The sequence below is a fragment of the Leptidea sinapis genome, chromosome 1 (assembly GCF_905404315.1).
Source record: "Leptidea sinapis chromosome 1, ilLepSina1.1, whole genome shotgun sequence".
In the NCBI taxonomy this organism is placed as follows: domain Eukaryota; kingdom Metazoa; phylum Arthropoda; class Insecta; order Lepidoptera; family Pieridae; genus Leptidea; species Leptidea sinapis.
This window is the reverse complement of record NC_066265.1, coordinates 13,210,301-13,224,654: the sequence shown is the minus strand read 5'-3', so window position 1 is coordinate 13,224,654 and position 14,354 is coordinate 13,210,301. Positions and strand designations below refer to the sequence as shown.

The 14,354-nt window shown below is 37.4% G+C and overlaps 1 protein-coding gene across 4 annotated transcripts; it reads right to left on the bottom strand.

The window, feature by feature from the left end:
* Positions 1 to 3,826: 3,826 nt before the first annotated feature.
* Positions 3,827 to 13,775, bottom strand: LOC126967165 (protein ABHD11-like). 4 transcript variants are annotated; one of them, XM_050811655.1, is made up of 4 exons: positions 13,758 to 13,775; positions 8,945 to 9,373; positions 7,154 to 7,521; positions 3,827 to 4,247 (listed from the first exon to the last, which is right to left on the bottom strand). In XM_050811655.1, exons 2-4 carry the CDS (start codon positions 9,353 to 9,355, stop codon positions 4,109 to 4,111), a joined length of 918 nt encoding a protein of 305 aa, XP_050667612.1. In that variant the 5' UTR covers positions 9,356 to 9,373; positions 13,758 to 13,775; the 3' UTR covers positions 3,827 to 4,108. The 4 variants fall into 4 exon arrangements, with proteins under 4 accessions (XP_050667612.1, XP_050667587.1, XP_050667604.1 ...); XM_050811630.1 differs by lacking the exon at positions 13,758 to 13,775 and adding an exon at positions 11,933 to 12,077; XM_050811647.1 differs by lacking the exon at positions 13,758 to 13,775 and adding an exon at positions 11,929 to 12,057.
* Between the last annotated feature and the right edge of the window lie 579 nt (positions 13,776 to 14,354).

Genomic DNA, 14,354 nt, shown 5'->3' with positions numbered 1-14,354 from the left:
GTTGTGAGTGTTAAGTTTACATTTTCTCGCATATGTCGTCTTCTGATGCTCTCTAGTCTTCTTTGGCTAACAACTGTACGTGAGGCTCCCGTATCCAAAGTGAAACGGCAAGATTTTCCATTTATCATTCCTTCTATAACTAAAGTGTTTCTGTCACATGTCTGCTTAACGAAGATCCTTGGGGCTTTGCTTCTAGCGGCCAGCGCCCACCCCACTGCCCTGGCCTTTTCTAGTTTTCCTGCTGCTCCAGCGGTGATGTTGAGACCGCCGCATCCTTCCTACCTTGCGTTATGCTCTCACGCCTGGGGCAAGTGCTCCTAATGTGTCCTCGCTCCCCACACCCATAGCATACTGGGTTATATGCTTGCCTTCGGCTGGAATCTGCTGGTACAATTTTGCGGAGTCTCAACGCCCGAGAATCGTGGCGAACCGCTTCCACTTCCAACGCATGTGCCACCGCTTCCTTCAAGCTAGTATAATGACTCAATCGTACGGCTGCTCTTACTTCGGCGCCCCGTATTCCATCGATGAACATTTGGAGCAACATTTCTTCTATTGCAGCTGGCGGTGACTGATATGCTTTACGCACTAGCCTCTCAGCTTCCACGGACCACTGCTGCAGATTTTCGTTGGCCCTTTGACTGCGGTCCTTAAGTTGCGCCCGATACACATGCTCAAGGTGTTTATCGCCATAACGTTCCTCCAACGCGTCAAGACGGTCCGTGTAGGTTACTTCCTCCTTCCCAGCGCCGAGTGCTTCCAATACGGAAAGTGCTTCGTCACGAAGTGCTAGTGTGAGGGCAGAGTGTGCTTCTTGGTCACTCCAACTACTTGCTCTTCTGACCATCTCTAATTGTAGCTTGAAGGCGGCCCAGGAAGACTTGCCGTCGTAGAGGGGTACTTTCAAACTTCTGGTCGATGTGATTCCGCAGGCGACTCCTGAGTTTTGACACACGACCTTCCTATTTAGCTGATGAATGGTTGCTTCCATCTCCCCCATCTTCCTTTCCACAGTGTCTCAGATCTCCTTTTCTACAGCGTCAATCCGGGCGGAGTTTTTCTGCACCACGGATAAAATTTCCTTGGAGAGGCCTTCATGCAGACCTCGCAGCTGCTCCTTCTGTTGGAGTGCTTGCTCTTCCTGTCGGCGCGCTTGCTCCTCCTGTCAGCGCACTTGTTCCTCTTGCAAGCCCCGCAGCTGCTCCTCCTGTCGGCGTGCTTGCTCCTCCTGTCGGCGCGCTTGTTCTTCTTGCAAGCCCCGCAGCTGCTCCTCCTGTCGGCGCGCTTGTTCTTGCATCATGGCGGCCATCTGCTGCATGAGCGCGCTGATATCTACGGCAGGAGCCTGCGGTGCTGACACGGTCGCACTGAGTCCAGAGCCGGATGCTTCTTGCGATTCGTCCTCTGCCACTGCAGCTGCTCCCGCTCGCGTGGTCACTCCCTTCTCGTTCCTGGGCACTAATGGCATCTTTCCAATCCCACTTCTGACACCAATTGACACGAGAGTGGGTCAGGGATTGGAAATAATACTCCGCTTATAGGAACGAGTCTTTATTTGCGTTCACTTTTTTCTGAACTTGCACTTCGCCGGTCTGCCGCTGTTCCTCTTGTGGGCGGCGGTACCTTCAACACGTCACAATTTATATGGTGGGGATCATGTGAGGATGATGGTTTTAGTTTGTCGCATGTGGTGCGATGTTGTTATTTGGCGGCAGGAATCATATGTGCATTAATCTTATTGAACTTAAAGGGAACTTGGGAATCACAGCGACGCATTTTTCTGTCACAGTGTTCTCAGTAATGGAACATTAGCGTAAGTCAGCTGTCTCCTTGAAATTTATACCTACGTCTGGGCGGAGCGCTAGAGTAAGTACATACAAATAGATTGTCGGCACGGACGCCCCGGTGCAGCTTATTTAACTGTGACATCGACCATTCTCGGCGGCGTTAAGCGTGGCACTCAATAGTCTGCCTCCCAACATTGCTTAGCGGCCGTGTAAATCGTGTGTATGTGTGAGTGCGTCGATTCTGCGTATGAAGTTAAAATACTGTTCTATTACTGTATTTTGGTAATAGTGCGAAATTACGAGACTTATGAATACATAGGCTGCACTAAAAGTATCGGGAATGGAATATTTCCACTGTTCCTGTAATATTAAAATCTTTTTAATTGAAATCTCCTTGGTTTTAAAAATCGAATACCATTTATTTATTTAAAAAAGATTCTCGGTCTTGTCAAACTTGTTTAGTCGTTGAGAAATGGAATTGACTCGAGAAAATTCTAGAGCGATGAATTATTATGACTTTCGAAGTGGTTTAACACAATAACAGTGTGTTGACCGGATGATTTCTGCATTTGGTGATGAAGCCCCATCCAAAACCACAATTTATCGCTGGTTTGCTGAATTTCAACGTGGACGTGTCAAGCTCAGTGATGATCCGTGTCAAGCTCAGTGATGATCCGTGTCAAGCTCAGTGATTTTCCCCGTCAAGAGGGCCTACCATCAACTTTTAATAAGCGATGCGATTCCGATACAGTTCAGTTTACGTACATAAACTGAATCACTGAAATTCGTACCATGAAGTGCCTTTTACTGAATGGTGTTTGGATCGCTTATGAAGAATGAACGAAAGAAATTTGTCTGTGGTCCGCGGTGTGAGAAAGAGATGACGCTCTACAGTCGTTTGTCTCTCTTACTCGAACCATGTGCGTTACGTTTCGAAACCTAAAATGACATGATTTTAGCGGTTTTTTTGCATAGAAAATACTTAAAATAATTTTTAAAAATGCACTTTATAGCTTCAAATTATTAACCATAAAGCCCTTTTTGTACTTATTAAATAATAGTAATATAAATAAATATAGTTCTTTGAATTACAAATTAAATGTTAGCTTAGGTGTTTTTGTAAAAAAAACAAGTTATGAACGCGGGGTGCGTTGATGTTTGATTTGACAGAGTACATTTTTTAAATTCGTTTAAACAAGAGAGTTTTTAGAGCACGAAAACAAAGATTTATTAGACCATCCGCCGTACAGCCCCGACCTAAGCCCTATTCATTTCTATACTTTCCCTAAAATAAAGAATAAATTGCGTGGTCAGAGATTTTCATCATCTGAAGAAGCTGTGGACGCCTACAAAACGGCCATCTTGGAGACCCTACTTCCGAATGGAATGGTTGCTTCAATGATTGTTTCCATCGTATGGTAAAAAGTGTCAAATTTCGCGGAGAATACTTCAAAAAGCAGTAAATACATTTTTAAATAGTAATGTTGCGTCACTTCCTTGCTTCCCGAAATTTTCAGTGCCGCCCTCGTGATGCCGCTCAGAACTTTGGAGGATCATTGCAATACGGGCAGGGCATAGTTACCATTGGATGAATATATTGTTCGTGTACATACACTCTCGGTACATAATACAGGTCTCGCGAACATTCTCTATCTAATAAACAATTTACAATTCAATCTAAAATACGGAAACGGAATAGCGAGCATGATAGCTAAGTCATAACTACTTACTCTATAGGATGATAACCTCTGATTATGATCAGACTACAGGCAATAAACAAATGGTTATTTACAATTACAGTGCGGTTTTCAAGGAATTTTCTTTAACGAACCACCAAACGAGAAAGAGCTTTCTTGCTTGGTGTTTTCAGGTCGATAAGTACCTACCTTCAAATAAACGCATGCACTTTTCTTAAAATCCGGCAACGCTCCTGTGATGCCTCTGGTGTTGAAAGATAATGTGGGCGGTGGTGATCACTTAACTTCAGGTGCCCATACGCTCGTTTGTTAACTCCTACATAACAAAGTAAGAAATAAGAATAATATTTACATTTGTTTATTACATTTAAATTAAGTAGCTGTATGGAATGTAATGAATGATTTTTACAGCATGATATTATACAGTCATTAATTTCAAGATCCCTGTTTTTAATAACTTCTTGTATTTCGTACCAATTTGTATTGTCTGAAAGGGATCACTTCATACAATAAGACCGCCGATTGGACATTATATCTAGTTCTGTAACTAGGTTAAATCTTTTTCGTACATTTTTAAGTGTGTCTGCATTAAAGTGTCCATCTAAGTGTTTTTTCATTTTATTGTTAATTATCTTCCAAAAATTTGCACACAGTCTTTTCAAATATTTCTGGCTTCTCTATATGAGACCAGTGGTTACCTCCTTCTATATAAACAACCTCTGCTGCTGGGAAAGATTTTCTAATTTCTGGCATGTCTTCTATACTGTAATAAAATAATTAATAAAATTATACTTTGAATTACTTTTTGTTTTTCTTATAAAATAATAATATTGACACATTATTGCAGAAATTATCTTGCTTATAAACTAGGCATATCCTGTACTATGGTTGCAAGACAACGATATATTTAATACATTATACTTACTAAGACAAACATAAATACATATAAACATCCATGGCTTGGCAACAAACATCCTATAAATGTTTGCACCTACCGGGATTAGAACCCGGGACTAGACTAGTCTAGCTAAGTATGCAGGTTTACTAACCACAGTAAAACCCGTTTAAGACGATTTCACAGGGACCCAACCAAAAAGTCGTCATAAGCAACAAAGCGTATTTTATGAGGGATAGGGAAAATAAAGAGTACCCTACTACATATAATTATATATTACTAGCTGATGCCCGCGACTTCGTCCGCATAGATAAAGGGTTTTTAAAAATAATAAGAAAGTTTGAAGATAATCTCATGTCCTATTCTAGGTCCGGTTCCCGTTTTCGCTCCTGTTTCCAACATATTGTATGAATCTTATTTCGAGGAATATTCCTTTCCCAGCTAAACCTACTATTGGTATAGTTATAGCTCATCTTATTATTAAATTTTTCACAAAACTTGCGGGAACGATGGATTTTTACGGGATTAAATGTAGCCTATGTCCTTTCCCAAGTTCTAGTGTATCGCTGTATAAAATTTCATCAAAATCCATTCAGTAGGTCCGGCGTAAAAGCGTAACAAACAAAATTACATTCACAATTATCTTATCATTGGGGATGTTCTAATTTCGTATTTGTAAGTATTAAATTATACACTTATAAAAAACATTATAATATGCTAAATGTATATTATACTTATGTTATTATAATTAGTTCATAATCATTTATTTTGGCTTGACAGGAATCATTAGCCATTACAAGATTTTCAACAAAGAAGCAACATACCGTCTTACAAAAGTAAACAAGTAAACTAGTAGTAGTAGTAGGGCAGTAAAGTCCTCGAATCGCAACTACGTATCGGAAGACATAGACGTAGTGTCGGGAGGGCCCCCACAAGATGGACTGATGATCTGGTCAAGATCGCCGGAATACGTTGGATGAGGGCAGCCCAGCACCGATTGTCGTAGAGATCTTTGGAGGAGGCCTTTGTCCAGCCGTGGGCGTCTTCCGGCTGATATAACATGACAGAGGTTTAGGTCACAGCCGAGCCCTTTGTCCACCAAGATACATTGATGGATCTTTTTCCATTTTTATGTCCACTTTGATCCATTAATAAAGACTGTACATAGTGGATATTTAAGCACAAATGAGTGTCCAAAAATCCATTATTAGGATATAATACACCAAGCGATTAAAAAAATATTTTTTAGTATAGTGTTTATACCCAATTAATATATATACAAGTATGAATACTCTCCAAAAAACTGAAATTCCGAAGACATATTATAACTAGCTATAATTGAATTATTATAATGATTCTGATATTATGGTTCATAATCTGTTAAGAAAAACGAATTCATCTCTTTGTTTTAAAATTTGTTAGCTAAAGGAATAAAGTTAGCATTTTTCCTGCTTTTGGAATGAAACAATAATAAACGCTGTCAGAAAATATAAACGACTCGAATGAAAAAGGAACCCTCAGTTAATATGCAATATCACTACGTCTATGATTGACTAGACTGCGACCAACTGCATCATATCAACAATTTCTACATCATCTACTACATCTAATCAGGCAATGATACGGAGGCTCATTTCTATTCAGTCCAATTGTCCAAGATTTCATGCAACGAACAATTTTAAGTGACCATTACTCTGAGCTGCAGACAATTTTGGACGATTCGATTGTCCAAACGAATGTGGTATAACAAACTTTTAGCCTTCTTCATTTGGCTCATGCACTAACTTGTATGACACACATCTCGTGGAGCATATTTATAATAGTATTAGAGAGAAGAAAGCGATTTCGCAATGAAGTTGTCACAGGAATTAGGAATCTTGTGGTCACGAGAAGTTGTTCTACCCTACGGCGTCTGACGGTACCATTTCTACTTTTGAAAGAATCTGTCTCCACAAACTCGTGAAATCATGGACAGATTTACAATTAAATATAAAGCCATAATTGATTTTTGGAGGCCTTGCTGCAACAAAATAACGTTTTTTGCGTTTCAGACGTTTATATTCCAAATAGAAAAATGTGTTTGAAATAAAAAGATTTTACAAATTGAAATTTTACAATGGTAACATAAAAAATTACATTATATTACAAAAAATAATGTAACACGGGTATTATCACCAATAAGAACGCTAGAATCGGAAAAATGCAATTTCCTAGATTTTCTTCTAATGGTGCAAGGTTCTGATAGATTGTAGTAATATAGTTTATTTGAGTTTTGTATATCACCACCCTAACATGTGCAATGGATTATTTGACACTCATTTGTGCTTAAAAATCCACTATGTACAACAGGCTTGATAAATGGATCAAAGTGGACATAAAAATGGAAAAAGATCCATCAATGGATCTTTTCAATGGATCTTAGTGGACAAAGGGCAACCGAGGACCCTGAGCGGTGCTGCGTTGGGCTTAACGCCTTTCTCATTTCATTACTCTTTCTCATAAAAAAAATACTATGAATTATTGATGTACAATGTTGCCTCAGTTCCTCATCAGCTTGGTCCACATATAACGAGCGACACCGAAAGATAGCTACGAAGGAAAAAAGAAAGAGTGTGGCGAGGCGAGTGAAGCAGACCTTCCATTCGCCGTTAATCTTTGAATGTGGACATTGCCTAAGAGATAAACAAATTGACTTCCAAAATACTCGATTTACACAACATTGGCTTGACGTAAAAATGTAAAAAATAAGATATTGATAGTTACAAAAAACTTACTCAACATGATTCGAAAGTGCTCCAGCAATAAACGTCATGGGACCACTATACTGGAGTCTTAACAAACTCGTAGGAAACTTATACAAATGCTCCTCGAAATTCTTCCTCAAAGCCGGAATATTAACTTTCCAGGTTTGTGTACTCGTATGCGAATTAATCAAGTTCAATATTAAATAGTTTCTTATCTTTTCGTTCGGTGTAACTGTTTTTAATCTTTCGTTTGCCAGTTCTCTCGCATCTGACGTTAAGACACTAGATTCAAACGATATCGAAGCCATAGCGTCGAGAAGGCTATGTATGAAGGGCAAAGAAAGTGGAGTTTTAATTGGTGTCACTTCGACAACAGCAAGACTTGATACCAGCTCCGGCTGAAAACATGAGATTAAATTATAGTCTGATTATAGTGTATAAGGGTAAAAATCTATGCAAAAGGGTGTCAGAAAAATCCACGGACTTGCATATGCAGGTTTTTTTGCAGACGAGTTGAGCAAGACGTTCAGCTGATGGTAATTGATACGTCCTGCCCAACTACAACAATGCAGTGCCACTCAGAATTCTTGCTAGACTGAAACACCATAATGTTTACACAATACCTACTGATTCACGGCAGAAATAGGCGCCGTTGTGGTACCTATAATCTAGCCAGTACCTATAATCTGGAAAATTTGTAAGTTAAATAAAAAATAAAATTATTAAAAACTTTTCATCCACACACAACTCAATAACGAAAGTCCACGATATGAATATCAGTGGTCAAGAGTTTTTGGTCTTTCATATTATGTGAGTATGCCTGAACATCCGTAAACCATATCGTCATACTCCAGACGGCATATGCTCCACAAAGAGGCTTGCATGGCAAAGAGTATTTTGCGAAACACGTTATATGCCAGTCATGGCATCCTTTATACGTTTTGACGTAAGGCTTCGGTGCAATAGAAGTATCCAGACGTTAACTGCACAACTTTAATACTACTAACAAACCTTGTCTTATCCTACATTATAACCTATATAAGAAAATGGCTCATGGGCGTCGCGGGCTTTCCTGCCCAAAATCGGCAAGCCGAATTAATCTTCACTAAAGCATTAATGATCATCCACAGGGCGTTTGCCGCTCTTAATATACCAGCTATTTCAGAACCATATAGTATTAACCGCCGCTATGGCAAACCTCCTGATGGAATGACCCTAGTGGTTAGGGCACGGGGAAAGGCGCTGGTGTGGGACGCGACTTGCGCCGACACCCTGGCTCCTTCTCATGTCCAAGTTACTTCAGTTGGGGCTGGGGCTGCTGCTTCTACTGCCAAAGTCAGTTAACGTCGCAAATGTCGGTCTCAGTGATTTACACCTTTGTGCCAATCGGTGTCGGTATTGGGTGGATACTGGAAACCCAGACGCTAGCAGCTATTTGGTCAACGGATTAGCTAAGCTATCCAATACGAAATTGCTGCCAGTATTCTAGGTACACTTCCCCGTAATAATAGTTTTATTTTCATGTGGGTAATAATTTTACCAGTAGTACCAGTCCTTTGTACGGGACGCCGACGAGGTAATGGTTACCACAACGCCTATTTCTGCCGTGAAGCAGTAACGTGTAAGCATTACTGTGTTTCGGTCCGAAGGGCGCCGTAGCTAGTGAAATTACTGGGCAAATGAGACTTAACATCTTACGTCTCAAGGTGAGAAGCGCAGTTGTAGTGCCGCTTAGATTTTTTGGGGCTTTTCAAGAACCCTGAACAGGGCGTATATGTAAATATTAAAAATTAAAAAAACATATAAACCTCGAAAACTTACAAAGAGAAGGGAAAACGCCATTGCTGTTCGACCACCCATACTGTGTCCAAGAACTGATACTCTTGGTATTTCTAGTTTCTCCATTAGTCTTTTCAAGTCGTGTGCCATATGGATATAAGTGATCTCTGGTGAGTGTGGACTGTCACCATGGTTACGAGCATCAACTGCTATTACTTTCCTACCAGTTGCTTTGTTGATAGCCATGCTCATACTTTCCCAGTGGTATTTTGATCCCATTAACGCATGTAATACTACCAGAGGTGGTTTGGTGGTATCTTGGTAGGCATCGTGCACCGAAAATGCAGTGTCTACCGTTTCAATGTTTGTGAAATGATTGAGACATCTAATCCTGTCCGACTGAAAAAATGCACGAAATCGCATGCCATGATGAATTAACTTATTTAGGTACATTTTCTCTTCTTTCAGCACCTGAAAAAAAACAAAAAGCTATAAGAAGATGTGGATATCTTTTATAAATAGAGCTTTGCGTGGTTGTGAAGTAGTAGTAGTAGCTTTTCTACTTATCCCAATTTTTACTGGAATAAAACCGTTTTCGGTTTAAGTTATTTAAAAAAATATTCGTATTCTTTATTGGTATGTATGTATACTTTAAACAATAAATCAAGACAAAGCTCAGAATGAGTGAACTAGCCTTGTATTACAAGTAAGCCTGCGTAACTTTACAAACAAGTAAACACATTTTAAGTAAATTAGACTAACAATAATAATCACAAAGCAATTAAGTTCTTTTACGCAGCTTACAGTAAGTAGCACGAAATGGCGTAGGAAACTTACGTAGCGAAAAAACGTAATGGGAAATTTCCCTCTCATTGACGGTTTAATTTATATATCGTACCAATGTGCGTGGGATTAACTAAAGTGTGTGTACCTACTTTTGTATGCACGCAAGAAGTCATACTTCTTTGGTGTTACAAAGCAAAAATCCTTAAAATTATTTATTCCTCCTGCTATTCTACGTTTGTAGAAAGAACATTATTGGTAAAAATCTTGCAAAGATGGCTTTGACAATTACTTATTAAATAACGGCTGTATGGGCTTGAACCCTTTGCCTGTCCTAATAATGGACGAAGAAACCAAAAAAAATAACGAATGTCGCAAACGTCAGAAAATTTTCGGCACCAACTTCACCCTGTTATTCACTCTCATAATTTTTTCATAACGCGCCTAAAGAAGTAGCCTATAACTTCAAAAAAGTAACAGATTAGCTCCATGTTCGACTTTTGTTGTTTCTAAAGAGACTGCACTTCATTCTATGTAAGAATTGGTGCTAGATGGACGGACAGTTTATTTTCCATAACATTAAAAAAAATGTGGAATGGAATTGTAGCAATTCCAATTCAATTGGGCATCAAATTTTATTTTTTAATAATAGGTACTTTGCAAAAAATACACACACAAACAGCTGCGGCTAACTATAATTTGTTTATTTTAAAACATTTTTATAAAATACTTTATTTTGTTTTTCCATACTTTGCTAAAACATTAAAATTTTGCTAGTTTGATACTCGCCACATAAAGTTTGTGAAAAATATTTTTTTCTTAACGTAACCTGCTCCTGTAAGATACTTTTTAGCGTTCGATTTTTTTACATTCATCAGTTATTTCATATTTCAAAAACGCTAGAACAAATATTTATAAATTTCTTATCAAGTACCTATATACAAAGTTTCATGGTGGCAACTTCGATAATGACGAACTTCCATACAAACAAACTTCCACCGTTTGAACCCCTACAAACTTCTTCATGATAAAATGTAGCCTATGTCCTTTTGCATGTTCTAGTCTATCTCTGTACTAAATTTCATAAAAATCGTTTCAGTGGTTTAGGCGTGAAAGCGTAACAAACAAAATTAGTAGGGATACATACTTTGTGTTTCTTGGCTCAGCTGAGCCTATGAGACGGCCGGTATGAGATGACTGTATTTTAAGACACTCCCAATAAACATATTTCTTAAATTAATAAGATAATCGTTATTTTAAGAATTCTGCATAATATTATACAAGTTTTTAATTAATTTTAGTAAAAGTATTTTATAATGCTGATAGTTTAAAGTTGTTTGTGATTTGTTATCGAGTAAATTCTATGTTATCGTGTTTACAAAAGATAATGGCTACATAGAGTACTGAACTTTAACATAATATATTTAATTTATATAATATTGTTGACTAGCTAACCCGGCAAACGTTGCAAATATAAATTATTTTTTGATTTAGAGCGTTTCTTGGGCATTTCAACATAACTTTATTTTTCTAAATTTATATAATATTGTTGACTAGCTGACCCGGCAAACGTTGTTTTGCCATATAAATTATTTTTAGAGTTAGACCGTTTCTTGGACGTTTCAACATTACTTTATTTTTCTAAATTTCTAAAATAAACGTAGCCTTAGTTACCCCTTACAACATCAGCTACCTGCCAATAAAAGACTCGACAAAATCAGTCCAGCCATTGATGACAGCTGATGTAATAAGAAGTAACTTAGGCTACGTTTATTTTAGAAAAATTCTTTTATTTTAAAAAATAAAGTAATGTTGCTATGTCCAAGAAACGGTATAACTCTAAAAATAATTTATATGGCAAAACAACGTTTACCGGGTCAGCTAGTTAGATATATTATGATTTAAAAGATGGACTGGGAGTTTGTTATCAGTTCTTAATCCCATGTTATCTGATGTATGATGATGAACCCTTTACGAAATCATGTCACTAGCTATGGTAAATAAATATATTTCTATCCTATTCAGTTTTAAACAAATGTTAGAAACATTTTATTCAAAAGAATACCTAAAACTATACCTACTTTAGAACGACACACTTTCTCCGTTTCCGATATACCTAACCTTTAAACACCACGTATTTACACCCATAACCCCTGTGATTTTTCTGGAGTTGCAACAGTTTGAGCATTTTATGGTTCCGTTTTCCTAATTCACAATAAGTGTATTGAATATTAATTACATACTTACTAGACAGGCTTAACTTTCACTGAACGTATCAAGATGAACAAATAAATTTTCAATAAGTTCGATTGAAGATAGATATAAAAATAAACTTAATGTAAGTAAACGTTTTCGTTTAGCTTGAAGTGATGTTTTAGTTTAACTGAATGTATTATCTCAGTTTCATTTTGATAACTGGATTGATTTCCTGACATAACTTGAATGGAGCTGATTAGACTCGCCGTAGATGTGTTAATTATTATAATGAGATTAAACATTTATCCGCTTCTTCGTCATCTTGGACTAATAATATTCATCTCGGCCTGTTTTGGTGTTTATAAATTATTTTAATTTATTGATTAATTGAAGTTAAGTTTTGCAGTTCCCCATGGCTGTGTGCTATAATCTCCTACACTGTTTCTTCCGGCCACGTATGCACTAGTTTTTTGACTTTCAATAAGTGATTTCACATCCTATTTTGAATTAAAATATTTGAATTTGAATTTGAATTGGTCTTTGGTCTGGTGGGGATCCCCATTATCAGTATGAACCATTTAATTACATGCAATACAGAACTGCTTAAAACATAGGGAAACCAGAAGTCTAACACAGAGAGCTCTCTGTGTTAGACTTCTCAGCAAACATATTTGACCCTTTCAACATAAATACAGTAGCATACAGCCAAGTTGGTCAAAAAAGCAGTCAATATAACCACAGCAATACCTCTTGTTCAAGTAAATGTGCATAATTTCAACGAAAATGTAAGACAATAAGAAAAACCGACATATATGGAAATAGTACATCAGAATATTCATGGTTTTCTCAGCGAAACGTAAACAAAAGAACTATTTTTAGAAAAAGAAAAAGTAGACATCCTATTTGTAACTGAACACCGGATGAAAACGAACACCAGGTTTTTAATATATCTAATTATTCATATTTTAGTGTGTTCAATAGAAAATAGTGTCAAAGGGAGGATTCATTCTGTTAAAAAATGACCTAAACTGTTAGTGCAGACTGTGGCATTCCTCTACAGTGCGGTTTTCAAAGACCTCACTGCCACGTACAACCAAACTTTGGAATGAGCATCCATCCTTTCATGGTGTGTTCACGACGATACAAAGTAGTTTTTCCAAAAGCTCCTATGATTCCTATGGTGTAGCAGGATGCGGTGATCACTTAACAGAAGGTGACCCATACGCTCGTCTGTAATTTTCTCGTATTAAGTAAATCTATATTAATTATTTCACACTAGGTATATAGAATGGTTTGCCCCACGAAACATGTTTCCAGGCTATTTTCCTGCCTACAGCCACTTCGTACTTGTCAATCGCTTGATGTCATCAAACTGTAGTGCACCCTGTGTGCACAATGGATAACTACACAAGGGGAATAATCCCAGGATTCAAGGTATACCTACATATTATGTATACCAGTTTTCACGAAATCCATTTGAAGTTACGTGAGTAAGTAGATATCTCTCCCTTCTTTGTGGTTTAAATTTTGAACTACTTTTTTTTTTAATGTATTTAATTATAAAAGTATGCACAGTTGGTACTTAAATTTTACATCTCGCCAAACTGTTGCAACAGTTTGTTGGCGAGTTTACGCTCTTAGACTATATTAGGTATAATATCGTGCATCTATAATAAATTAAACTATACCTAATTTGTAAGTTATCTACACTATTACTAATGCACACATATGCACACATACACATGTTAATAATTCATAGTATTCCTAAAAAACATAGTAAAATCTTACCTGTATACATATAACAACTAAACTAAACTATACTCTATACTACTAGTATAAATAAAATACATAAATACTAATTAATATTAAGGCTTACGTGGAGACGTTAAGGAAGTGCTCTTTTAATTTTTTCTTAAGGCGACACTAAATGCCAGCGACCTTGAGCGATATGAGTTCACGGCTGCCGGCCCGCCATCTATGTAACAAAGCGAATATTTTCAAAATTCTTGCGTCGAAAACAGTTTATATGCTTACAATCCTCATTATTCACTACTAATCTGAATAAATGAACCTATAAAAAAAAGTACAAGCTATAATAATAACTTTTCTGAGAGAAGTACCAAAAAAATGCGTCACGCCATGCCAAAAAACTTGTTTAGTTTCAAAGAAAAGTGGTAGTTCAAAAAGGCTCGGCAGTGTTACTATAACCAACAGCAAGCATTAGCAACCTACAAATAAGACTTAAGGATATGTGTAACAGGATTAAATAGTGTTCATAGCTCGAAATACTTTCACCACAAAACTTGTCTAAAAACATCATGTTTGCGTGTTTTCTGCTTACTCTTCGCCTTAAGTACTCCTTTACAGTCTTCTTTATCCTCTCTTAACCATTCGATACTGTTATAAAGTTTAGGTACAACATATTCCCTTAACTTTTCCCCGTAATAATTACATATTTTGGGTATTCTATATT